Raw genomic sequence first — 26,888 nt, forward strand, 5'->3', positions numbered from 1 at the left:
CCCCCATCCCTAACACAACAACACAACTAAACCTCCAGCTTGGTATGTAAAAGGCACGCACTACCTGGCATACAGGTCGGGTCCCCAGGCCCTTCTACGTGGTGGAAATAAGGAACCAACCCTTGAAGGTTGTCTTCCAATCTCCACATGCACACCATGTTGCATGTACCCCGACACAAAATAAAAATAAGACTTAAAAAAAAGAACCAGTGGGAGAGCCGGCCCGGGAGCTAGGTGGCCTCACAACCATTCATAACACCAGTTCCCGGGAGTGCAACACCCTCTTCTAACATCCATGGGCACAGATAAAAAATTGAAGTGTTTTTAAGTAAATAAAACAAGCAAAAGTTAAATTTAGAACAGGAACCAGGGCCCAAAGCCAGCAAGGTGGCTCAGTGGGTAATGCCATCTGCAGGCAAGCCTAACGACCTACCTGAGTTCAGGTCATTTTCTCCTTCAGGGCCCCACAGGGAAGGAGAAAACCAACCCCCAGAAGTGTACACACACACACACACACACACACACACACACACACACACAAAGGGAGAGAGGGAGAAAGGGAGAGAGAAAGGGAAAGGGAGAGAGAGGGAGGGAGGGAGAGAGAGAGAGAGAGAGAGAGAGAGACAGACAGAGAGACAGAGAGAGAGAGAAACACACGAACCAGGGACACAATAAAAACCAGAACACCAGAGCTGTAAAACACCAAATCTATATTTACATCCACATATAATAACATAACTTTAAGCTGAAATATATCATAAATAAAGCATGTCTACGGTCTGACAACTTAAGTATCAACAATTAAAATAAATCAAACCGGAATGAAATAAATACATTAACAAAAATCCAACGAATTGTACCTCTATCACATGTACTGTTGCCGCAAAGGAAAGACACAGGAAGCCAGTAGTATCCCGAGAGTTAATACTGATGATAAGAACACATTGTGAAGTACAAGGGCTGTTTATAAACAAACAAAACCTGGAATTTTTATGCATTCAGAAAATGTAACTAGAGAAATCTGAAAGCCCCCAAAATTTCAGCATTACACACATTGACTTGTTTTCTAATAGATTTGGTGATTTTTTTTTAATACAGGTTTAACTTTGCCCCCCATTGTATATAACCTCCCCCCTCAAGATTTACATTTATCATCTCTGCGAGCTTCCTGTATACTCGCTAGATTTAGCAAAGATTGAGTCAATCATCTTGCAAATGTGTTAATCTTCAAAAATAGGCTATAAAAGTGCAGAACCTAAGAAAACAGTCTAGATTATGTACATATGGCTCAGCTTGTGGACGGGAACAGGGCCTAGTGTACATGTTCTTGATACAAAAGCACTTTCTGCAAGAGCAGACACATCTCAACCCGGGTCTCCCTTCAACATAAGAGGTCAGGTCTCCCTTAGGGACCGTCCACAAGCCTCCCAAGGACCCCCATGTCACATAATCAGAGTGGGAAGAGCCGGGGTTCTTTGAGCTCTTCACCCTTCTGTCCTACCAAGGGGGAGGGGTAAGGAAAGGGAGCAGTGCAAATTCACCTTTGAAACAGTTTCTTAATAAAATACTTTGGGTTTGCTAAACCCAAAAACTGTTGGAGAAACTCAAGGCATCAAAGGAACTCAAGTTTAAAATGTCCAGCGAGCCAGCTGGTGGCTGTCTTCCCTCAAGCCCAAGCTGCCTGTGCACTGAGGACATCACCCTGGCCGAGAAACAAAGAAAAGGAGACGAGGGGGACTACAGCAGCTCTTCTCTCCCTGCCTGCCAGGAGGCTCAGTCAGCACTCAAGGTGTTCACAATTCACACCAGACACACCAAGACTCCAGACACAAACTAAAAATCTCCCCAAACCTTTCACTCCCTTTAAAATTGCTTCCCAGCATGCAATTCACACAAGGAAATTTGGCATATTTGTCTAGACTTAACTCAGACAACTCTCCAAGAAACTGACTCTCACAAGAGAAATGAAGAACTGAGATGGCCTCCATGGAGCCTGGCTCTGCCACCCTACAGAGCGATGGCGTCTCTGTAGGCACGTTTGCTCAGAAGCACCATAGGCCACCCCAGGGCAGGATGCCGGGGTTCCAGAACAACCTGTCCACAGGAAGACAATGTTATCTTCCTCGCTGATAACAGCTGACTAAAGGTGCCAGGTTCAGTCCTGCTGCCTTGAGCTGCACAGCCATCCTCAGAGTGCCAACACTTCCGTCAGCAATTGTGTGAGGACAGACAATGGACTGTGGAGGACTCAACATAATACAGGACAGGGAGGATTTGCTTTAAAACACACTTTAAATGAGAAAAGCATAAAGAAGCAGAAACTGCTCAAATCATTGAGCTCCATGAGGGAAAGAAATACACACAGTACTTCAGCAAGTTTACAACGTAGGTATTTACATTTACCTGAGGTGCGAGCGTTACAACAGTCCCCATCCCACCCCACCCCACCCCAAATGATTTCTTTTCAGCAGCGCTCAAGTATGCAAAAACTTATTTGGTCAATTATTTAAAAAAATATTTAGGGACAAAATAGATTTGCAGTCCCCATTCGTGTACAGCCCAACTGCTCCCACTAGTTTTTATTGCTATTTGGTACAAAAGTTAATAGAACTTAGGAGAATGTAGTGTTCCTTCTCTGCTCTGCGAGTCTATGTACAATACAGTCACAGCTTGTTCAGTAGCTCTCATCACGTGCTTCTCAGAAGATGAACCAAAGTGTGATTCCGCGGAAAGTGTGTACTCGCATCCAGCGAGACCTAAGGGGAAACGGTTGAAAGCCATTAGGACAAAGCACACTGGTTGAGGATCCGAAGAAATAAGCTGGAGAAATGGCCCTACAGTTAGTTACCAGGACTGGCTCTTCCAGAGGACCCAAGCCAGGCAGCTCACAATGCCTGTAGCTCCAGCTCCAAGGGATCAAATACCCTCTTTTGGACAGTAAGAGCACCTGCACTCACATGGCATTCACTCACAGATGCACACATCAACAAAAGTAATACTATTTTCAACATACATGAGTCAACCATGGGAACCTACAAGTAAAGGATTCCACTTACGCTCCAATGTCCCAATCGACACAGCTAGAGACTAAGTTATGTGTTGATGGACTACTCAGGGGATGAGATAATTACACCAAGAACCAGAACCCAGTACTCAGGAAGGGTTACCCAGTGTAATGGCTCACTTCTGTAATACCAGGACTGAGGAAACTGAAACAGGATCCCCAAGTTCAAAGTTAGCAAACGCAGTACAACAAGATCCTGTTCCCTACTTGCAAAAAGGAAAATCAAACTGGTGCTGCGCAAAAGCCCCTATTCCCTGAAGCTGGAGCATCTTCTCACCTCTACATCACAGCTCCATCCACGTACACACAGGACGGTTGTATAGGACTCACCTGAGAGGCAGCCCCCTCTGTCCAGGAGCACCATCTAAGCCATTTAACTGCAGTGCTCAGGTCCTAAGTCCTCGCACCATCTAAGCCATTTAACTGCAGTGCTCAGGTCCTAAGTCCTCAGCCTAAGAGTCAGCCTGGCATGCCAGCTGCCAAGGCTGTGACATCTAAATGGACAGCCATGCATTGCTGACAATGCCCCCCTGAGCTCAGGAAGCTGCCACTCATACACAACGGAACTGTTAAGCCAAAAGTCAAAACACATCTCTGCTTGCCCATCCCCAGTTCCCTTCCCAGAACAGATAAGGACTTCAGAATGCTCTGATCAGCTCCGAACCAACAAGGCAGGCACAGCTTCAGCTCTGTGTAGACCCAAGACAGTGCCAGGCAGAAGAAGCTGGACTCTGGGAAGCCACACAGGGCAAGCCTGTCTCCTCAGGCTGGTTTGGAGTCTGTGTCTTCCAGCCTCAGGTCGGGAACCTTGTCTATCTCCAGCAGACCTATGGTAACCCTTGGTTACTGGGTTATACGCCCAATTTTGTGCTATAGCAGGAGGGCAGCTATGGAACTGAGAGTAAACAAATGGGTGTGGCACATCCCAATCCAACCCCTTTTCTCAGCAGCAGCAGCTAGAGTGTCGCCTGCTGAACCCTAACCTAACGGCCTGGCTGCAGTGAGGATTAAAGCTTGATTTATTAGACGCTCACCACATGGTAAAGCCTCAATACATTTCACGGGCTATCTAACTACTGCCAGACACCTATAGTTCCTGAGTACTGTAAATTGTAAAAAAGTTGGGCCACTCAGATGGTTCACCGGGTACAGGCACTTGCTGCCGAGCTGACAATCTGAGCAATGTCACCCGTGGTAAGAGAAAACGACTCCCTAAGACATGCTACATCCCCCCTCCACAGCACACAAATCACCAACACATGTAACTTAAAGGTAATATTTCTAAACCTTTAAAAAGAAAGTTAACCAATACAATCTATTTAAAGATACCAACACTCACCTTTTCCCCCCAAAACCATCAGAAATCAAGTTTTTTTGTCATTTGGTCGATAATGTGTATTTCCAGCACAATTCTCATAGCCTCTCTTCTGCAGCATGCTGTTGGACAGGTGTTGATATGACACAGGCCTCTTTCCTAAGTGAAGAGAAGGAAGAGGTCACCCGCAGTCCAGCCCCGGGAACTCGATGGGGGTGCAGGTTCGCAGTCTAGGAAGCAAGTGTCTACAGCTGTCTGTTTAGGACAGCAGTGGTGCACACCTTTAACCCAGAGGCTGAGGTGGAGACAGGCCAGCCTAGTCTACAAAGTGAGTTCAAGGCCAGCCAGAGCTACAAAAATCAGACAGACCGTCTCTTAAAAAGAAACATATGCCAGGACTAGTGGCACTCACCCTTAATCTCAGCACTTAGAGGCAGGGCAAGAGGGATGTCTAGAAGATTGAGGCTAGCCTGGTCTACATAGCCAGTTCCAGACAGCCAGGACTACATACTGAGATCCTGTCCCGAAAAGTAAGTAGGTAGGTAGAGGTAGTTAGGTGGGAAGGCAGGCAGGCAGGCAGACAGACAGACAGACAAGCACACACTTAACCTGGGCCCCAACACGATGGCTCAGTCAGTGAGGCACTTAAGGCTGCATAAGACTGGAGACTGAGGATGGAGGAAGAAAACCAACCCCAGTGTGTACCCACATCACACACACCATAATGAAACCAACAATGTACTTAAGCCTACACAGACCATAAACAAAACTCTCTACAACAGGAAAAAGGGTCAGACTTACGTGAAAGACCATGGAACACTGGACACCTAAATCCACAGGGAGCAAAAACTACCGCTTCCTTCAGGAGTAGGGCTGCAGCTCAGCTGGTACCGTGTTTGCCGAAAGCACGCAACAGGCCCTGGGTTTGATAGCCTACACCCACAAAGACACATTACTACTTCATCACGACTTTAATGCAATCCACTGAAGCAGATGAGATCTCCTGGTTTTCTCTCCAGCAGGAAGTGCCCAGAACACACTACACTGAGAGTAGTTCTCAGGGCTTCACAATACAAGTGAAGTGGTGTCCAGGTCTACAAAATCAAAACCTAGATAGACTGCCTCTCTCAGGCCAACCCTACAAGGTCTGACTGTGGCTGTCTGTGGAGCAGCACAGATCCACAACACCATGATGCAGACAAGTCTGCAAGAGAGACACATGGACTGCTGTCCTCTAAGCATTGGAAAGCACCAGAAAGCTCCATGAAACTCTGGAAAAGAAACTATTTCCCTATGGGAACTCCAAAGTCATCCACAAGAGGACCACTCCCCACAAGGCGACCTCCTCAGCAGACCACAGTGTACCAGTGTCTCATACACACAGTCTCTTCAGCACAGGAACACAGAAAAATCCCAAATCCCACCAGAAGTTTGGAGTGTCGGCCATGACTTGTGGAAAGGAGAAGAGGGTTGTGACAAAGGCCTAAGCAGGATCTCAATGGCACTCACATTTTGTTTTTGTTTTTTTTTCCCCCTTGGGAACAGTCTACATAGCCCAGGCTAATCTCAAAAGCCTCAGTCACCCAGTGCTGGGACGACAGACATGCACCACCATGTCCAGATGGTACCTGCACCTCAACAGTAAGGAAAGAAACTACTTTTAGCTTGTTTTTATTTTTGTTTTATTCTACATTATTTCCTTAAGAGAAATTCAAGACTTAATCCTTTAAACTTAAGCTCTGAAGGCCCATAATCCACTGCTGTGTGTTGGGTATGGAAGAATGCTTGCTTGGACTCCTATGGGATGTGCCCCTAAACTCAGTGCCCACCTAGTGCCTGGGTAGTACCTTCAAGGGCTGGGCTGGCTCCTGTGTGTCCCACAGGTCCACAGGTGTACAGAGGTCCAGAGGCGTTGTAGGGCTTCTGCACTGTCAACACACTGGGGGACTCCACCTCCCCAGGGCTCAGGAAACGGGCTTTCGGGGCCATCACAGGCGATGGGCACACACACTCTGGTAACAGCGAGGTGATGCTCCTGACCACATGGTATTTGGGTAGCTCGAAGCCCCTTCTGCCGTTGGGTCCAGGGTGCTCTGTGTCCAGGGCCACCACGCTGGACTTGAGTCTTTTGGGAAGTGGCTCACAGAACTCTGCTGTGGCACTGCCAGCACTCCGGTGGCAGTAGTAGTCTCTCTCCCTCCCCTGAGGGCCCCACGGGCCGTCCACCTTCACGGGATACTCGATGGAACCGTTGCCGTTACTACTGCCGAGGGGGGACTGAGACTGGGCAGCTGGCAGGGTCTTAAGCTTCAGCTCGGGTCTTTTCACTTTATCCGTAGCAGCAGAGACACCACCTTTGGGCAACAGCTCTGACTGCTGCTGTCTGGTGGCCCCGGGACCCCCGGCACTGGGCTGTGATCTGTGTGACTTCAGGTTACTTGGGGCTAAAGTGCTGCTGTCTGGCGGCCCTGATGTCTGGGGAGCTTTGCTTGGCCCGGAGGTACCCTGCCGGGCCTTCTCCAGGAACAAGGACTTGGCCTGTGATGAGAAAGCAAGCTTAGTCTTGGGCTTGTGCAGGCCAGACAAGGGAGGCACATCTTTGCCTAGCAAGGCAGGAGGACATCCTGTTCGCCTGCTCCTCAGCACAGACTTGCTACTGCAGTTCTTGTGAGTATCAGGATTGTACCTATGCTCCAGTCTCTGGTGCATCAACAGAACTTCCGGATAAAAAGTCTTAAAGGTACAAAAGGGGCAGGCGATGGTGGGGATGAGACACTTGCTCAGAGAGATAGCAGGAGAGGCGTGGAGCGCCCCAAGGGACAGATTCAAAGGCCTGTCCTGGCAGTCAGCACCCGGCTTGTATTTGCAGTCGGCCTCCCACTCCATCTTCTCCCTATGGCCACCTTCCCGTGCCGGGGGCCCACTCCCCTCTACTTTGCAGGCAGGGATGCTGGCCTGAGGCTCGCCCGCTGCTCTCTTTTTCGGCATGTCCAGATAAGCAGGGGCAGGACTCTTTCGCACTTTCTCGCCATTATCGGCTGCATTTTTATGGAAATCCTGAGTATCCTTGTTGTGTGCTGGTGAGAGGAGGGCGCTGCCCAGAACACTCGGGAAGACAGAAGGCGGCGTCTCCTTAAGCTGCTTGGCAGGTGGGCTGCCCTTAGCATCTTTGGCACCATCAAGAAATCGCTTTAAATTTTTGGTCTGTGCACTGTCGGCAGTTAGTAGTGCTTCCTGCGGCTCCTGGCTCCGACCTTCACTTTTAGCCTCGGCCGCAGCGTCCGCCAGCTGTTTGTCCTTGTGATGTCTCTCCAAGTGGTACCTTAGAGACGTCTTCTGGGCTGCGGCATACTCACAGAATTCACATTTGTACGGTTTTTCACCTAGAACGAGATATGCCACTGTATCATGACGTTTGGGAAAAAGCGCCAACACAACTCTGCAAGCAGACAAGCCATGACACAAAACATGGGTTGTCCCCTATCTGCCAATCTTCCTATCGAGAACATCTCAACGGCCCAGTGCAGCACTGAACACTTACTTAGACCTCCTCTTTCCCAGAAAAAGCCCACTGCATGCTTTCACTGACCTGGCCTCCCCTGCTGCCCTGTGGCAGTCTGTGCACTTTATCAGCTAAGGAAATGGGAGCACAGGGAACTACGCAGTGCTCCCAAGCCAAGGCAGGCTCATGACTTCCTAACCCATACTGCTGCCATACTACATCCAAAGCAACAAATACACCCTCGCTTCACTCCAAAATCATAAAGTGGTTTAAGAAAGAATGTGACATGAAAAATATTGCAGTTTGTCTTCAGATGAGAGCCAGTATGTGGCAGCCATAAACCAGCCTCAAAACAGGACCCCACTGTTCAGGTTAAGGACACATAAGCCACTGAACCACAGACCAGCAGCTCATCATCATCATCATCATCATCATCATCATCATCATCATTTTAGCTAACACATGCTTTAAGAAACAAGTCCTTTACCTGTATGCGTTCTGAGATGAATATTGAGGTAATAGTTTGAACGGAAAAACTTGCCACAGTAACTACACTCTCTCGAGGACGTGAGGGGCTTTGCTTTTCCTCCATCATCACTTTTATCTTAAAGCAGAAACAAAAATATTTGTGTAAGTCAGACGAAGCACATGATTCAGGCATGAGGACTCCAGTATTCTTGACACAAAACATTTGGAGAAACCATGAAATAATTTTTTATTTTAGTTCTGGGTAGAAGTTTCAAAGGCTAAAATAACATACCAAATGCCATAAGGCAGTGTTTCATGTCTTAGACCGTGTGCTTTTGTTTTGTGCTGTTTTGGAGACGAGGGCTCACCTGTGTAGCCCTGACTAGCTTGGGACTCAGGAATTCGCCTGCCTGCCACCCTACTGCTGGGATTAAAGGGGCGTGCCACCAAGCCCAGCACTAAACTGTGCTCTTCTGTGGTCAGAGTACAGCCTAGTGCCCTAGTGTATTCAGGGTTTGCACCTTAATCACCAGAATGACCATTTCATGGATGGAGCCTGGCATGTACTGAACCTGGCTCACTGGCCAGAGACCACCTTACTCAGAACCAGCAATTTTATTTGGAGGCAAATCAATATAAAACCTAACCACCGGCTGAAAACAGCGTGAGATGAAGAAAGTGACCACTAGAGGGCAGCAAGCGCAAAGTAACTTTAACAGCAACCCTGGCTTGGCTTTGGGCAAGCACCTAGGGAAAGCTGAGCAAAATTTAGCCAAGTTTGGGAAGGTGGGGTTTATGGTTTCCAAGCAATCTCATGGGCAAAACAGACTTGGCTCATCAGAATCTATGCCAAAGGCAAGACTGAAGTGCCTGATGTGAAGGCCCACTGGAGACAGGGGCAACTAAAGCCGCTGAGGCTTCTCACACTCACCAGCCCACCAACTTGCAACTGTTAAGACTGCCCCCTAGTGTCAGCTCTAGCAGGTAGGTCTAAATGACCCACCAGCCATCTCTGCAAGTCTAGTCATCAGCCATGATGCAGGAGGTGGTCAATCCCAAGGACACAGGTCCCACCTGGGTTCAAAAAGGCGTATTTAAACTAGTCATTTTGCCTTCCGAAACTGATTTCCAAGTACAGGCCTCTTCCCTGTTCTGCCTCGTGCCGCCTTCTTACTAATTTGCAAAGACAGCTGATCCATATACCTGGGCAAGAGCGGGTGCAATGAATGGGCCTAGGCTATCTCCATTACACCAAATCCCCACTAGGGAAGGGGATCCATAAAACACAACTCCTGGCTTACACTGGTAGCACAGACTTTGAAAAATTCAGCACTTTTTGAACTTCTTGAAAGCAGACCTAAAGCTGACTGATCAGTGGATGCTGCCCTTACACTCACAGCTAGGCTCACAGCTAGCCCTGCCTGCATGCGGCTGTGTCAGGCTTCCTCACATCACACGCAAGAGGCTAGGAAACACCTCTGACACACACACAGGCTGTGGCCTCTCAACATCTGGGCCTACCTTCTAGCCTGGAACTTGACTGGACTATGCCGTTCTGTACAGGGTTGCAAACTTTTACAACTAATGTCAAACTCATCCTAGGGAGGAGCACCAGAGGTGGATAAGCCAATTTTGCAAACAGGGAAATCGCAAGGAAAGGTTGGGCAACGTGTAGTGGGTCACCAGGAACCAAAGCCAGACCCTGGCACTCCCACTTTTGACAAGCCAGGCCAGGGAGCCTCCCTTAGGGCCCCACAATAGTGCCCATGAGGTCATAAGAACAACCTCATAGATGGCCTCTGTGCCTCTGCAGTGTGTGCAGGTCAGCACTGGAGATGCCCACATGCTCCCAGAGAAAGGAGTCTACTGACTGAAGATCCTCAATCAGTGGCCAGAAAAAGAACTAGGTACTGGTTCAAATGCACAGTGGTTGACAGGTCAGACATAACTGTTTGTTGGACTCACCCCGGTCTCACAAAGACTTCCAACACACCACGCAGTGCCACAAACACATCTGCAAGTGTTATCATTAACCTGTGGCTCATGCCCCCACACATCAGGGGTGTTAACTACTTTAAGCAGCAGAGCCCCACATTCTGTAACAATGGTTCAAGTGTGGGTGGGCAGCAAGTCCAGAAACACACTGCTCCACTGCTCTAGGCTTGCACCCAATCCTATGAACCTGGGCAATAGCTTGTTTCTATAAACACCATTACAGCACACCAAATTCACGGAGCAGGACTGAAGTGGGCCCACATGCCTGGATTTCACCTACAGACCATTTCGGAAGCTCGCTCATCAACACTGGCCTCACAAACACCGAAGTGATCAGAATGCAGCAGGCGATTCCCACAGCAGGATGAGCTAACTGGTTGGGAAGCCTCCCCCGCCCCTTCTGGGACCACTAGAAACCCATGTGAACGTACACAAACACAGGGTCTTGATAGACAGCCCTGGTCTTACAAGTTAAGAACAGGAATGCCAGAGAATGGACACCAAGTCCTAGGTCTCAGTCCCAGAACTCTAGTATCCTGCACCAGGTCACTCCAGTGCCTGAGGAGGCAAGCAGCATTCCCAGTCTCTACCCACTGTGCACTAACTATAAAAACCTGAGTCCTTTGGGAGCAGAATGTGCAGAGCCCTTTCAGAACAAGACAGGATTTTGGACAGGCCTTTTAACTCCACCCCCTTACTACAGAAAGGAAAGAAGGGCTGAGATGCTGACTACAGGGAATTTAACCACAAAGGACAGAGATTCCAACTTGACTCCCATGCTCCAGCACTGCCTGGGAGGCAGCAGAGTACTCACCCAAATGGAGCCCTTCAGGGAGTCCATCCTCAGACCCATCTTCAGAGCCCCCTTCTCGGTCCACAGCCCCACCATCTTCCATAGTGGTAGCGAGGTCTGGGGAGCAAGTCCCAGGCTGCCTTCCATCCACAGACATGGTGGGTGATGGGGCATCGGCCCTCCTGTCCTTCTTGTGCACTCTCGAGTGCAGGACAAGCTGGTGGTAGGTTCTGAAGGCTTTACTGCATTCCGAGCAGTGTGTGGGCTTCTCCTTGCTGCTGGGCAACTTGGGATCGCCATCCCCAGAAGGCACTTCACTGTTGGCATGTCTAGGTTTCTCTTTGTCTTGTGAGAGACCTGGACAACTGCTTCTATTTGTTTTGGACTTTCCAGAACCTTCTGACTTAGGCCCAATCCAAATTTCTCCAAGTTCCTCTTTCTCTGAACACGAATCCTCATTGTCCGTACTTCCTTCTTGGCCTGACTCCTTCACCTCTTCTTGGGCAACGGCCACTTTTCCTTTGGTGGCCAGCTGCCACGCCTGGTAGGTGGTGAACGGGTCAAGCTGAGGTATACAGGTGACGGGCTTCACTGCAGTCTCCGGGTGGGATCTGGGTCTCAAGTTCAAATACTGCAGCAGCTCGTCCCTCGGAGATGTGGGTTCCCCCTCTGGCTGGGCATCAGGGGCGGTGCTACTGGCACTGGAGGCAGATTCTTTGGCATGAACCTTACTGTGTTCAATGAGGCTCTGCTTATTCGGGAAGATGAAGCCACAAACCATGCAGATCTTGTAGGGGGTGGAGATGTTCCCAGCTCCATGGACCTGAATCACTTCATTGATGGTGACAGGACTCTCCAGGCCCTGCTGCGACTTGCTCCTGGTACCAGACTTGCCATTGTGTGTCCGCATGTGGTTCTTCAGGAACCACGGCTCCTTGAACCTTCTCCCGCACATGCTGCACCCGTATGTGAAGGAGTCCTTGTGTTTCTTCATGTGGCTCTCAACGTCAAAAGCCCCTGGGAATGTCTGCCCACACACATCGCAGCTCAACTCTTCCAACTCTTTGCAGTTGTTCTCCTTCGGTGGTTCAGTCGGCACCTGACCTTTGTCAAGAGGACTTAGGTACTCGGCCTCCACACGCAGGACGGCTGGCTCGCAGACGATGGGCCGGTGCTGCATGAGTACATGCTGACTGAGGTCTTCTGCAAGGGAGAAGGCTTGGCTGCAGAACATGCAGTCCAGGGGCATGTGCCCTTCAGCTGGGGTCATGCTCCTCTCCTGCGCAGCTCTGAAGGGGACTGCAGCTGGCCCTTTGATGGACACAGCATCATCCACCTCCACCTGGGTGCCTAGAGAGCTGCCAATGACTTCCGGCCCGTCCATGTACGCGAGGAGTGATTGAGTTGGCATGCTGCCTGCCACTTCAGGGTCAGATAGGAAGGGACAGTCCAGCCGTCTGCTGGGGAACCTCTGGAGTTAGAATAAGGCCACTTGTGAGACGTCACTCAAACCTCCAGGAGCCCTGAGCTTGTAACTAAAGTTCAGAGGGGCACGTGTATTCCAGAGTTTAGGACAAGCTCGGTGATGGAGATGGGTCTTTGCACAAACAAAGTATGATGGCTGCCCTGTGCTGTGATTCAGATGTGAGTCAGCACGAGGGCACTAGTTCTGGCTGTCTCCATTGGGTGAGTGGCTCAGTTGAGCAAGACGCTGATCCCGGCAATGTGAAGACAAGGGACTTCCAAACTCTGAAAGGAAAAAACAAGACACGGTAAGGAAGGCTCAGAAAGAGAGGGTTTGCCCATGAGTCACGTGGTCTTTTCCACAAAAGGAGACTAAACTCAATTGCCACACCTTTAACTAATCCATAATGCATCCTGCTAAACATGTTTGTTAATTAAATCACTAGCATATTTCCCCGCCGATACACTTACTAAATGAGTAGAAATTCAACCAGTAAGGAGAGTTTAATCCAGACCTCTGCTCACTAAAATATAAAAGCCAAGTTTAAACAGGGAATGGCTATGACAGGCCAGCCAGACTAAGCTACATAGTGAGTTCAAAGTAAGCCTCGTCAACATAAAAGACAGTCTAAAAAATTAATGTAATAACTATAATAAGAAGTCACAATAGATAGAATTGTTACAATTCTGCTGTCTCAGATGCCACCAAGGTACACACATGTGCCTCCTCCATACAGACTACAAAAGCCCCAGTACGGTAGGGCTTTAATCCCAGTGCCCAGGAGGAAGAGGTAGGTGGATCTCTGAGAGTTTGAAGCCAGCCCAGTCAATATAGCAAGTTCCAGAACAGCTAGAGCTACATAGGGAGACCATGTCTCCAAAGAAAAAAAGTTAGGAAATGAGCTGACAAAATGAGACAGTTTCAGGTAATACCCTACAGCCAGTACTCAAAACGGTTACCTACACGAGGTCTCCATCTCAGTCACATAGAGGTCCAACCCTCAGCACACAACACATGAGCCCTTCCTCGGGTCCCCATTCAGACACACCTCAGAATGGGCATTCGCCTTGGCCCAGGACTCTGATGTGTTTGGGGCACTGGAGACTGCCAGGTAGGGTAGGGCTTCAGAAGGCAAATGACCTATCAGATGCAGAAGCCACTTACTTTGCAAGTGTCCACATTTCTAACAGGCCTCCTCCACAGACCTGGCTCCGTGTGGCCGGCCCATCTGTGTCCCATCAGAGAACAGACCTCTCACCTTGCACTCCACCCTTCACTTGGGCGCTGGCCGGGTGGAAGGAGGACTTGACTTAGCACTCTATGGGATCATCTGCTCTGGAGGCTGGTCTTTCACTCCTGAAGGATGAACCCCTAAAAAAGTCAGTGTCCTTCATGGCACACAGGGCTTGTTTTTACAGCCCTGCCTCCTCTCCTAACAAGTTGGTTAATTCCAAAGGAACCAAAGGGCACCAGGCCACCTGCCACAGTTCTGTCCTTCTCCTTCTGTGTCCCACCCACTGCACATTCATGAAGCTGGCTCTTCCCCTTCTTCACACTAGGGCTGTGAAGAGCAGAGGGGGGAAGAGCAGGCCGCTGGCAGGGCTTATCTTCATGTCTGCCTTTATTACAATCACAATGGAGGACAAGTACCTGGAGTGGTTACCACCCTGTGACCTAACAGAGACCTAAGTTCTAGCCCAAGTTAGGACCTTCAAGGTGTCACAACAAAGCTAATCCAACCTGGGCACTTCCTGTAGTTAAAACTAGAGCAAGGCTCACAAGCACTGAACTCTGTCTATGGCTGACAGATCCACACAACCAAAGCACTGGCCGCAAACGAAGCTTGGGACCGATTTTAGATTGCTACACATTCACTAACGTGACACCCACAACCCAGGCAGTATGCTCACTAGAGAATTAAGCACAGCCTCTGGAAATCTCACTCACCCTGCCAACCCACTTCTGTTCAGAGCCATAGGGTTAACTGCAGTTCGAGTACAGTCACCTAGTTACTAGACGGCCTTTCCTCTTTGAAGCTCTAAAATAACTATTTTTAAATGGCAGAGAAGCAATAGTTGTATCAAATAGTGAATTCCAGGCCAAACTGGGCTATCATGTGAAACCCTATCTCAAAAAGCTAAGAGCAAACCTGCTTGAGCTGGGGTAACAGTAGAGGACAGCAGTGCTGATCTGTGAAGCCTAAGCTTTTGGAAGAACCCCACTTCTCTACAAGCTCCCTTTCTGAAAGGTTACCACCCCTTGGTTCGAACCATGACCACTAACCCAGGGGTAAGGGTAACTTATAATCCCCCAAGTGTCATCTGAGTACCTTCACTCACACAGCCTGCTTCCTGGACAGTGCATTCTGTTCAAATCTGCACTGTCCTATGTTTTGAATAAAGATTCCTGCTACTTCAGGGGAGAAAGAATGGTTCCAATTTTCATCTCTGAACTCCTCAGTTGCCTGAGGGAAGAGGCTGCAGCTCAAGGTAAAGATGCTCTAAAGATGACAACCTGAGACATGCCCAGTAAAGGACAAGAGGCACACACTGGCCGGCCGATAGCCAGAGAGAAGCAGGGCCTCATCTGGCTGAGAGGCAGACAGGGAAGAGCAAAGCTGGGAGTACTTCCTCCCTCTAAGAAGCTTCCAGAACAGACTCTAATGGTCACAACTATGCCCATGGTACAGCCCTGGACAGCCTGAGTTACAGCATCTCAAGACTCAGGGACAAGCGTGTCTCACAACTGCCTACCACCATCCACTACAGTCAGCTGTGACATACTCTCAGGACTTTAGTTCAATCTAAAATCGTCCTATGAGGAAATATAAATTTAAAATTAAAGACAAGTCATCTTTCTCTACCATCATTTTAAAGATTTCAAGGTTTTAAATATAAAGAGTAGCACCCTAAGATCCTAAGGACAGGGTGGCTGGCTGGTTCACTGCTGTTCCTCTGGGACCTGGCAATGGATTGTGCAGGAAGCAGGGGCCAAAGCAGCAGCCATTCGCTGGGCTACAGCGCCTGCTACTCCTGATAGGATGCTAAAATGAACCCAAGTGTTCACAGGATTTTCTTCCTGAGTCAAAAGGCCACTCCCCATGACCACTCTCTGCAACCAAGACTAACAATTTTTATTTCTAAGTAGGTGTGCAGGTGACTGCAGAGGCCAGAAGCTGGGGGCAGAGCAGAAGTAGGGTACCAGATTCCCTTGGAGCTGGAGTTACACAGGGGGTTGTGGGCCACCTGGGGTGGGTGCTGAGGACTGAACAAGGATAGTCTGGAAGAGCAGCAAGTGCTGTTGACAAGTGAATCATCTCTCCATCCCTCCAAGATTTTTTGTTTTGGATATTTTTATTTGAGACTGGGTCTCTCTACATAGCCCTGGCTATCCTGAAATTCACTGTGTAGACTAGACTTAGCCTCGAACTCAGAAACTGCCTCCCAAACACTGGTATTAAAGGCATTTCCCAGATTTCCCAACACCACCCCCATCACTCACACTCACTCACTCACTCTCTCTCTCTCTCTCTCTCTCTCTCTCTCTCTCTCTCTCACACACACACACACACACACACACACACACACACACACACACTTATAAAGCTGACCAGCACAAACAGCTGTGCCCTGAGTTGAAGGCAGAGTGTGGTCAGTTGCAGAGCACTGGCCTGCCATGCGTATAGGTCTGGGATTCCATCCCCGGCAATGAATATAAGACTGCACCCCTTGAGTGTGTCCCCTCCCGTGGTCCATCAAAACATGATAGCAGGTACTCCCTCTTCCTCACAGAGAAGCCACAAGTCTTTCACTCAAGTGTAAAGCGGCAGAATACTTCTCAAGGTGTTAAAATCAATTTGCTGCGCTACAATCTTTAAAGAACTGCAACAGACTTAGGATCGGAACCTATCAAAGCAGCTGTTGTACAGTGATTGCTACCTAACAAATGGTCCCTCTGCCCGAAGAGTGCAGGCAGACTCAGCTTTCCCAGAAGGCTCCGGCCTTCCTGCTGGAGTGTAGAAGGCAACAGAATCCCAGTCCTTTAAGGACTATTTGACAGAGAACTGAAGGGAAAGGGACATAAATGCAATGCAAGTTTGTTTGGTTGCCAGGAAAGCAAGTATTCTAACCACACCAAGCTTGTTAAAAAGAACTCTGCAAAAAATAAAAACAAAGGTCTGTTTAAAAACCTTTTTAAATCTTCACTCCTGTAAAGGCACCACTGAACCTTCAGTCCCACGCTCCAGGCACCGCACTCAATATGCCCTCACATTTAGAGAATATACTGGGGCTTAATGCACATTAAGATTACTCAGTTTCGCCAGGCGGTGGTGGCGCACACCTTTAATCCCAGCAGGGAGATCTCTGTGAGTTCGAGGCCAGCCTGGTCTACGGAGCGAGTTCCAGGAGAGCCAAGGCTATTACACAGAGAAACTCATGTCTTGAGAAACCACCTGCCCGACTCCCCCCCAAAAAAAGATTACTCAGTTTTCAGTAAGAACCATATGGCTTTGCTTTAACTGCTCAAGTGTGTTTGATATCCTTTAAGTCCCTAACTAGACATTGATGTGTGACTAAATGGACCATGAATCTCTCCCCAGTACCTGACTGTAAAATTACCAATTACACAAGATAGTGAAAAGAAAGACAAACTGTGCTCAAAGTAACATCATCAGGGGAACTGCCACTCGTGACAACTACTATACTTGGGCTTGGAAACACCACTGCACACAGAAATACTCACAGCCACACAGAGCCTTCAGGTAACACATCTGTGTGCTTCCCATGAATCCGTTCTCTCACATTCTTGGTAAGGGCTATCTCCCACTGAGGATCAGGAAGGCAGTGAGGACATTTACTCCTCCTCACAGGCAGCAATCTGCCTGTCTTCCAACTGCTCCCCCAGGTTAGAGGTGTCCTAACAGACACGCAAAGACACTCAACTCACTCAAGGTACTCAAAAGACCAATGTATTTCTATCTTTAAAACTACAAAATTAGAGCTAGAGACATGGCTCAGTGGTTAAAGGAACTGGCTGGTTACTCCTCCAGAGAACCTAGGTTCAACCCATATGGCAGCTTATGGCTTTAACTCCAGCTCCAGGGGATCCAATGGTGGCCTCCGAAGGTACACACACACAGTGCTCAGAAGTACATGCAGGCCAAACATCTATCAGTAGATAGTTTGTAGGAAGATGGTTAAGATTTATTTATTAAGTGTTCTGCCCGAGTGTATGTGTGTGAAACATCTACATGCAGTGCCCAGAGTTTAGGAAAGGTGTCCTGAGCCCCTGGAACTGAAGAGCCAGCATGTGGATGCTGGGAACCGAACTCAAGTTCTCTGCAAGAGCAACAAGGGCTCTTAACCAGCTGCTGAGCCCTCTCACCAGCTCACTACATTTTTTTTCTTAACCCTGTAACAGGACTAACTTCTCCATCAGTCTACAATAACAAAACCTACCACTTCTTTAAAAACTCCATTTGTATATTATGGGGGGATGCATACCACACCACATATGTGAAGATCAAAGGGCGGACAATTTTTGGAAGCCAGTTCTCTCCTTCCAACATGTGTGTCCCAAGAATCAACATGTAGGTTCATCAGGCTTGGTGGCAAGGGGCCTTACTGTCTGAGCTATCTCTACAGCTCCTAAACCTTTAACTTTCTTTTCTTTTTCTGAGACAGGGGTTCTCTGTGTGTAGCCTAGACTGTCCTGGAACTCGCTCTCTAGACCTGGCTGGCTTCAAACTCAAAGAGATCCGCCTGCTTCTGCCTCCTGAGCACTAGGATTAAAGGCGTGCGCCTTGCTACCACCACTGCCACTGCCACTGCCGCCACCATTACCACCACCACCACCACCACCCACACACACACACACCCTGGGGCATAAACCTGTAACTTTTGATCTTTAAAAAAAAAAAAACAGGGCCCCAAGAAAGACACAGGGATCGCCCAATGACAGAGAAATGGATGAGATCTACATGAACAACCTGGACGTGAGTGGGGGTAATGAAGGGCTAGGGTCGAGGGAAAGAGAGCTTAGGGGAGCGGGAGATCCCAGCTGGATCAAGAACAGAGAGGGAGAACAAGGAATAAGAGACCATGATAAATGAAGACCACATGAGAATAGGAAGAAGCAAAGTAACTTTAGATCTTTCAGTGACCAGATCAACTTTTCCCTAGCAGGTGAGTGAAAAAGCACTTAAAAGTTCAGAGAAACTGATTTAAGTGTAAATTCTCAGTTTAAATTCAACATTATAATCCAACTATCACAGGCAAAACACTGCTGCAAGGCAAGGTGAGAAACTCCTGGGCAAAACAATCCCAGTTCGGAAAGTCCTGAGAACACACTTCACTCCAAACAGCAGCAGACCCAAGGGCTGTCAGCAGGAATTAGATCCTGGCCCTTTAACTAGACACTGCCTGATTCAGCCCAAACAGTTCAGGTGTGCTGAGCGGCCAGTTTTACTTTCAATATTGTCAATACTAAAAGATACTGAGATGTGTAAACTGACTTACAAACACTCCATGGTGATCTGCAAAGCAGCTCATGGGGAATTATTTCCTTGCTAATTTTCAATTAGGCAGGATGGGACACTGCTGTTCCAACTTTCTCGCAGTAACCCTGCCTATCTAGGGCAGCCTTACATCTGCTTTGAGATCTGATGGGGCCAGCTGCACAGAGGAATGGGTTTCAGGAAACTACAGCAGCAAACTCACATTTACCTGGGTTCATCAGCTACACTGACTCAGTGCCTGTGCACAGCACGTCCGTGTACACACAACACAATACTACATCAACAAACAGTACGCCCATTATGTGGCACCAGGAATTATACACTATGCCACCTTTTTTTCAGAAGGTTAAATGGGCAGGGTCTAAATCAAGACTCAATTTAACTAACCAGGTAAAACACAACCTCGGGCAATGCCCTTAAAATCCAGGAGCTTTCCTCAACCTCACAGAACGCCCCCTTCCTACATAATACATAAAGCTGAATAAATGCTAACATTGTGTCTAGCTCTTTCATAGTTACCTGTTTGCATCTCAAAGTAAATAAAAATAAAATTTCCTTTCAGTGAACAAGACCAACCACTGTTGGAGAGATTTACATGTCAGAGTTTCAATCTGCAGCTACTAGGAAATAAAAACTGCCACCAACACTGAATTTTGCCCTTTTTAAATATTCACATAAGCAGAGTGTCAAACAAACCATTTCTTTTGACATAACTAAATGTTTTACATTATCCTGCTCTAAGAGACATTAGAAAAGTAAAGTAAAACGCCACCTCACCATTCAGTACTGTCTTAAACTTGAGAGATCATCACAATCACCCATTAAAAAGGCAGCTGACTTGGGGGTAGTGTAGGTAAAAAAAATAATAATAATCATTGGAAAAGCTGAAGAACAAAAGCCAGGGGTCAACTCATCCCCTTGCTTACCTCTGCTCAGCTGTCTTTTCAGGGTTAGTAATTATATTTCTCAACTTTAGCATAAAATTACCAAACTGGCCCCAAATTTCCAGTAACTCAATAATGTTGCTAGCCTGGGCAGGAAGCAATGGCTCTTCAGAGGTTGCAGTCAACAAACGTTCACATGTAAAGTTCTCTAGGGAGTGCAACATAAAAGGGAAATCTGTGGTAGCAGCTGGCTAACAGGGGCTCCCCCGATTATTTGGAAGCTAGACATGTCCAGGAATTGAACTCACTCATGAGGAGATAAAGACTTTTAGGAGAAAATGGTGGTATGTGCCCCCACTCCCTATACACACACACACACACACACACAAACACACACACACACACACACACACACACACAACTTCCTTAAAGGCAAGATTGCTATCTGCCCTCGTGGTCTGAATTCAAAACCCTTTGGCCCACATACCATTGCAAATCTGTCTATACTACTGGCTGGCCAAGAACCTTAATCCAGATCACCTAACTGAAAGGCCAGCTTTCCAGCACTTTCACAGTGCCCCCACAACACGGCCATCAAGTGATATTCCACCACACTTCCCCACAGAGCAGAGGGAAGACACTTCCCCAAGTCTTTGTGTAATAATCCACTTTCTTCCACGTGCATTTAAACTAGTTAACACGCTCCCCCTGCAAAACCTGGAGCTGAGGTGTGTGAACTGAGGCGCCTCCTGTCACTGCTTCAATTTACATGCCTTGTAGCTAAGCCCTTCCTGGTTCAGAATATTTAATAGGACTGGAATCCTTTAATTCAGTTTTGGTAGCTGTTCCACACACATCTTCGAGGTTCTTATTTTTTAATAACCCTGGTGAATTAAAAACTATTCCATATGCTCAGCTGTGATCATTCAACTTAAAATGGCACATTTGGACACTAGAATACCAGTTTACCCTAACTGCCTCGTGGTGTTCCTTTTAATTCGAAAGCTGGGAAACCCACTTCTTGATAACTCAGCTCCAACTTCCCAAATTATTAATTACACATACTGCCACGGGATTAAACTGAAATGGGAAATCAGGAACCAGCCACTTAAAAATTAGAGCCAGTGACCTCAAAAATCCACAATGGAAGCCACACAGTATGAGATAGGACAATCTCAAACTGTTTTCTGAGCGATTGGAAACAGCTTCCTACACAGTATCTTTAAGGCCCAGTCATGTTTTCACAGCAGTCAGAGAGCAGAGCCTTCATGAAGTTGTTTTTAAGGCAGTCAAGGGTCATTAAAACTACTTCAAAGTTCTTATCAACCAGTATCATGTTTAGAACAACTGAGAAAAAAGAATGTCATTTAATAAAGTGGAAAAGGAGCTCATCTTTTGGAACCCCCGAGGCTCTAATCAGGCAGTTCAGAATTAAGAGGGCTCCTAGACGGAGGATGGCGGCCCTGCTGTGGCAAAACATCACTTCATACTAAAGTGATGTTAAGAGAGAGAAAAGGTGATTAGCACTTATCTGCCAGGAGGAGATAGACTGAGTCATCGAGGGCCATTGTGTGACTTAATTATTTCATCAGTTTGGAAGAGACTTGATGATTAAGTCTTATTTTCAAATTTCCTCTAAAACAAGCCCACTGGAAAAGGATTAGGGGCGCCTAGTCACCCCCAAGTTCCTCTGCCAAAAATGGAGGATTACAAAACAAATGCAAACAACTCCCCCCCAAAAGCCAGAGTCTGAACTTTCTCTCCCCCTCTTCCTCCCCTACCACCTGGGGGAAAAGAAAGAGAGCTATTATTAAAATAGATTCTTCAGCATAAAGGGGAAAATTTTTCTAAGTGGTATCTTAGTTCCTTTTTTAAAGTAAGAAGTGAAAGGGAATAATACGAAGCCAAGACAATTACTAAACTTCAATCTCACGCATTATTACACTGAAAAAGACAGATCAGACTGCAAAGTGGGAGACGCGGTTGAGAAGTAAAGAACTAAAAGCTGGAAACTGAAGAAATGCATCCTCCCCTCCACTTCCTTCTGTATGCATAGGAGGGCAGAATCTTTAGAGGTCTCTTGGATTTTATACTTACATAACTGGGAAAGTGGCAGGATGGGTAGGGGGGCCTTGAGGGTGACTCCCAATACAAGATCAGGATTCACAATGAAAATCTAAATAACCAAAAAGCAAAACTTCACCACTGGACCCCAAAAATCTGAAAAACAGTATCTAAAATAAATAGGATTTCTCGGGAAGAAAAAAAGTCATCTATCATTAAGGACACACCTTAAAAAGTTCTCGGTACATTAACTAAGTAAGCACAGACTAGTGGTCTGACGGTTCTATTTTTCAGACAGCAATTAGGTTAGTTCTCTGCACTTGGGGGGGGGGGGGGGGGAGAGCCTAGACCTGTTGTTCATCCTTCTTGAAGCAAAAATTAGGCGTCTGAAATGTGATTTGGTACCGATCAAGGCAGTCGATCCACTTGGGGGAAAAGTAGTCAAGAAGGCGGCTCTGGGCGTCCTTCACTTACAAAGCGAGGTGAAAGGCCCCCTGAGGCCCCTACCTAGTCTCCAGGCCTGGCAAGCAGCTGTGGCTACCCTGCCTCTTCTTTTGTTGGCCTTAATCTCATGTCAAGTTATTCAACCAACTCAAAAGCGATGAAGACATAATTGAATCAACCTGAACTAAATCAGACCTAGGCCTCTTAAAACATACAGCTTAATGGCTCCAACCCATCCTCAAACCAGGAAACCGGCCACGGGATCCTGTGGTACACACATGGTACCCCACAACCAGGGACCCCAGGCTGGCTCCCCTTAATCTAACGCGTGCTCAGGAATGCCTGTTTCTCAGAAAGAGAAACTAAGGCTCAAGGACACAAACCTTCTGTCTGGGGAGAACCCCCCCCACACACAACCAAACAATAAAAAGTTAAAAAGTTTTTACTGCCCGAATGCGGACCGGCACCCACTGGGGGTCCCAGATGGGGGCCCCCAAGGCGTCGGCTCACTTCAGGAAGCAAACCTTTTGGGAAAAATCCCCGCCTGCTGTCCCCACCCCCACTCTCCCCGCCCAAGAATGCGCTTCCCGTGCTCCGAGGGTCCGCGGCGGGGGCGCCCTTCCCCGTGCGCCCGCTCGCGTCGGGGCTAAACTGAGGCGCTCGGGGCCGCGCCCTCCAGCGTGCGGTTCCGCCTCCCGCCGCCCCGCACGAACTTCCCACGGGAGTTTGCGGGGCGTTCTAAGTTTGGGCGTGAAACCGAACACCTTCCCTCACTTGCGGGAGGCAGGTCCCGGAGGGGGCGCGGACCCCCGACGGCCACGCCGCGCCGGGCGGGCCATTGTCTCTCGGCCGTCCCTCCCAGCCCCACGCGCGGCCCCGGCCGTGGGGATGCGGCCCCGGCGCCCCTTTACCTGCGGCCGTCCGGCTGCACCGCCCCAGCCGCGGGCTGAACGAGCGGCAAGGGCGGCGCGGCCTTTGTGCGTCCGCCGCGGGGCCCCGACGGCGCGGGGCCCCGGACGGGGCCGCGCCATGCTCGCCTCCCACGGCCGCGGGCGCCGGGACCCCCCACCCACACAGCGGCTCCGGGGGGCCGGGCTCACCTCCGGCGCGGGGCGAGGGAGCGGCGCGGGCGCCCCCTACTCGTCCGCGCGGGGACAGTGCAGGCGCGGGGTCCCTGCGCGGGCGGCCGGCGTCCGGCGGGGGGACTGTTGGGGCAGAAAGTGCTCGCAGCAGCTGTTGCGCCCTCCCCCCCGGCCGCGCCGCCCGACGCCCCGCCCCCAGCCGCGCCTGTCACGCCCCCTCAGCGCCCGCGCGTGTGCGCAAGCGCACCCCTGCCCCGCCCACCGGTGCCGGCCACGCCCCCCACGGGCCCCCCGAGGCGCGAGCCCCGCAGAGCGGCGCGCGCACCCCGCGGCCGCCCCACGGGCTCCCGCGCACGCGCGCCCCGCTCCACCTCCCGCCATCCGGCCTAACGTGGCGCGCTCGCGCCCGGGCGGTTCCAGTGACAGGTATTCTGGAGGGGGGGGGGCTGCGAGCACAGCGGCGCAGGCGCACAGCCAATCCTCCCTCGCTGCCTCCCCCCCCTCCCTCGCAAGGTGCGCCCGGGAGGGGAGGGGGAGGGGAGGGGAGGAGCCGGTTGCCCAACTCCCGGGTCGCCCAGAATCAGGAACAAAAAAAAAAAAAAAAAAAAACTTGCCACTGGTTTTGGGGAGCTTACAGGATAGCGGTGTTCAGGAAAAGGAAAACACTTTCCAGAGATTCAATGTGAGATAAGAGGATTAAATTTCTCCAAATTAGAATCTTCATAAAGCTAATTGTCTTTTTCCTTAAGACCCTGGGCTTGCGTTTCTATTAAAATTTGACGTCTGAATTTGGATTTGGTACCACAAATCTACTGAGTTTGCATAGAAATTCACTTGGGTGAAACTAGGCTTAAAAGTGGGGTCAAAACAAAAAGAACACAGCCCCCCCCACCCCCACCACCGCTTTACGCCCAACTCACTTAAAACGTCTCCCTACCGTTTTGTTCCGACTTATAGAAAAGATGAAAGAAAACAGGAAAAGGTTATGACTCCAAAGGCCTGGGACAGATGCCCCCTGTTTAAAGGAAGCCCCAGGGAGGAACTATGGCGGCCATAAATCACATCCAATAATTTTTCTGCTCCAAAATGCAAATGAATTCAAATATAGAATAGATCTATTGCTTCACACAGAAAGGCCAACTTGTTTGTTTCTTTTTCAAGCTGGCCCTCCGTGTGTCAAAAAGTGGAAAAACATCAATAAAGCATTGATACCCATTTTCTAAATCAAAAGAACGGGGGGGGGGGGGGGGGGGCGGGGAAAAAAAAGACCGGAACTGGTAAGCAAGGCAGTCCTTAATAAATAGGAAGAATTCAAGAAGCCAGCTTATCAAGGGGCAAGAATCTGCCTTGTAGAATGTTTTTGCTGTCGTTTTACATAACTACCAACCCACATATGGTCTCGTTAGTCCTTTTTTCAGAAGGAAGTGAATCAATTACTTACTCACAATTAATTAGCAGCGCTGGAAGGAGATCCTTAAGCCAGCCCTGATTCTCATTCAAGTCCATAAGATATCGATCATTTTTAGTACTACGGTTCCTTCTCTCACCACAAATTATTCTTTCTTTAAAGTATTGGTTAAAGCCATATAAATATTCACACTCTACACGCAACAGCTCAAACATTCAGAAGCAGTAGACTTCATTTAACTTTGTCCCAAAAAACGGGGGGGGGGGGGGGGGAAGCAAGCTTTGACACAAACAAAGAAAACTCTGAGCAAGTAAAGAGGATGGAGGTTGAGGCTAAACCGAAGTGTAGCCTCAGTCTACATGTTAATGGATAACCTTTGCACTCTGAAGCCTTGAATACTGTAAACACAATAGTGCTTAGAGTTAAAAATCTTGGTGTGGAGATGGAGCATAAAGAGAAGTCCAAACTTCTCCGCAGCAATAGGGAAACAGTCAAATATTTTGACAAATAATCGTTTGGCTAAGAACAATGAGACTCGGTCTCTCAGACCTTGTAGCTACTGAGTTATTTTCAGAGCAAAGCAAGAAAAAGGGGGGGGGGGGGGTTTCCTCCATGCCCTCACAAAGCCACCACTCTAAGCCATTTTGGCATCAGATGGTCTGTTACTGTTTCTCCTCCCCCTCCTCCCACCCCCACAAATAAAAGGGACAATAAAAAAAAAAACCTTACTATGTTGTAGCCTTTAAAATTGAAAGAGAATTGCCCTCCCTGCTCTATCTGCTAGAGATTTGTATGTGATCCTGATGTCTGAGCAAAGAATTACAAAGAACCTTCCCTCCTGGAGATGTGCCAACAAAACTGGGAAATCGTTGCAAAATTCTGCCAGTGACGGCTGGGCTTGCAAACACACACACCGTGTTTTCCAAGGGACGTGGAGGGATCGAATTCCTGCCTTAGAATGCGGAGGCTCGTGCCTCGCGTTGATATGGGAAGCGTGGGTCGTCAGACACAATTAAAAGTCAGAAAGTCACAGGAGAATCCGAGGGACGTTTGGTTTCGTAATAAGCAGCTAAGAACTCCCCACTCCTGGGCGAAGTGGAAACTGAAAAATCGAACGTTGGTCTCCATGGCCTTGGCCCCGCCCACGCGGAACCCAGCTTCGCCATCACTCACTTCCCAGGCTGCGCTACCTCTAAAGGAATCAGGTGCTGAAGGACACAGCCACCGAGAGTGGGACCCGGCTTTTCCGTCCCTGCTGCTGGGATCTACACGTGTACCCAAACTCAGGCTCCATCCTACCTCCTCCTGAACCCGACAAACCTCAGCCATGTCTCGTCCTTTTCACAGTTCCAAAACAGCCACCACCCCCCAGCCCCAAGACACACTTCCCAATGTGCGCTTATAAAAATCACACCATTATCTCTGATTTCATCTTAGTGCTAGCAGGCCTCTTCCTTGAACTAACATCTGATTTTCTATCCAGATCCTGCCTGTATACGAAAATCTTACAAAAACAAGGGCAAGCATGGTTTGCTGTATTTACTATCTACAGGAATTATCTTTTTGAGACTAAGTCCTAATTAGAAGTGCAGATGGAATATAATCTTTCCTAAGTATTTATTTCACTGTGGAACAGATTACAGAGAAACAACTTGGAAACGAAATCCCTGGAGCTACAGCAGAAACACACGCTCCAAAGAACTCAGTGTACAGGGCAGGAAAACCAGAAAAACTGCAGGCAGCAGGAAACAGAAAAAGTTAGCCGGACCTGCATTTACAAACTACAAAGGACTCTGAGAGGGAGGCAGGGGCAGCCCTCTTCCCAAGACTGAAAGCACTAAATTAAGGAGAGATAACAAAGCCAAGAGAGGGCACTTCATTTTTCCC

General features: G+C 48.6%; 1 protein-coding gene across 2 annotated transcripts; it reads right to left on the reverse strand.

The window, feature by feature from the left end:
* Positions 1–693: 693 nt before the first annotated feature.
* Znf217 (zinc finger protein 217) lies at positions 694–23,767 on the reverse strand. 2 transcript variants are annotated; one of them, XM_052724993.1, is made up of 6 exons: positions 23,612–23,767; positions 11,159–12,886; positions 8,369–8,485; positions 6,227–7,762; positions 4,404–4,538; positions 694–2,756 (listed from the first exon to the last, which is right to left on the reverse strand). In XM_052724993.1, the coding sequence occupies exons 2-5, from the start codon at positions 12,546–12,548 to the stop codon at positions 4,429–4,431; spliced, it is 3,153 nt and encodes a 1,050-aa protein (XP_052580953.1). In that variant the 5' UTR covers positions 12,549–12,886; positions 23,612–23,767; the 3' UTR covers positions 694–2,756; positions 4,404–4,428. The 2 variants fall into 2 exon arrangements, with proteins under 2 accessions (XP_052580953.1, XP_052580954.1); XM_052724994.1 differs by lacking the exon at positions 23,612–23,767 and adding an exon at positions 23,423–23,536.
* Between the last annotated feature and the right edge of the window lie 3,121 nt (positions 23,768–26,888).

This window comes from Peromyscus californicus, unplaced genomic scaffold, assembly GCF_007827085.1.
Source record: "Peromyscus californicus insignis strain IS unplaced genomic scaffold, ASM782708v3 Scaffold_7__1_contigs__length_154581171, whole genome shotgun sequence".
Lineage (NCBI taxonomy): Eukaryota > Metazoa > Chordata > Mammalia > Rodentia > Cricetidae > Peromyscus > Peromyscus californicus.

Bases quoted from the DNA above. Each gene is read 5' to 3' on its own strand.
- Znf217 (XM_052724993.1), bottom strand. From the start codon at position 12,548: ATGCCAACTCAATCACTCCTCGCGTACATGGACGGGCCGGAAGTCATT. The intron at 7,763-8,368 runs GTAAAGGACTTG...ATCTCGTTCTAG, and splicing joins TCATCTCAGAACGCATACAG to GTGAAAAACCGTACAAATGT. The intron at 4,539-6,226 runs GTACTACCCAGG...CTCTTCACTTAG, and splicing joins AGCCAGCCCAGCCCTTGAAG to GAAAGAGGCCTGTGTCATAT.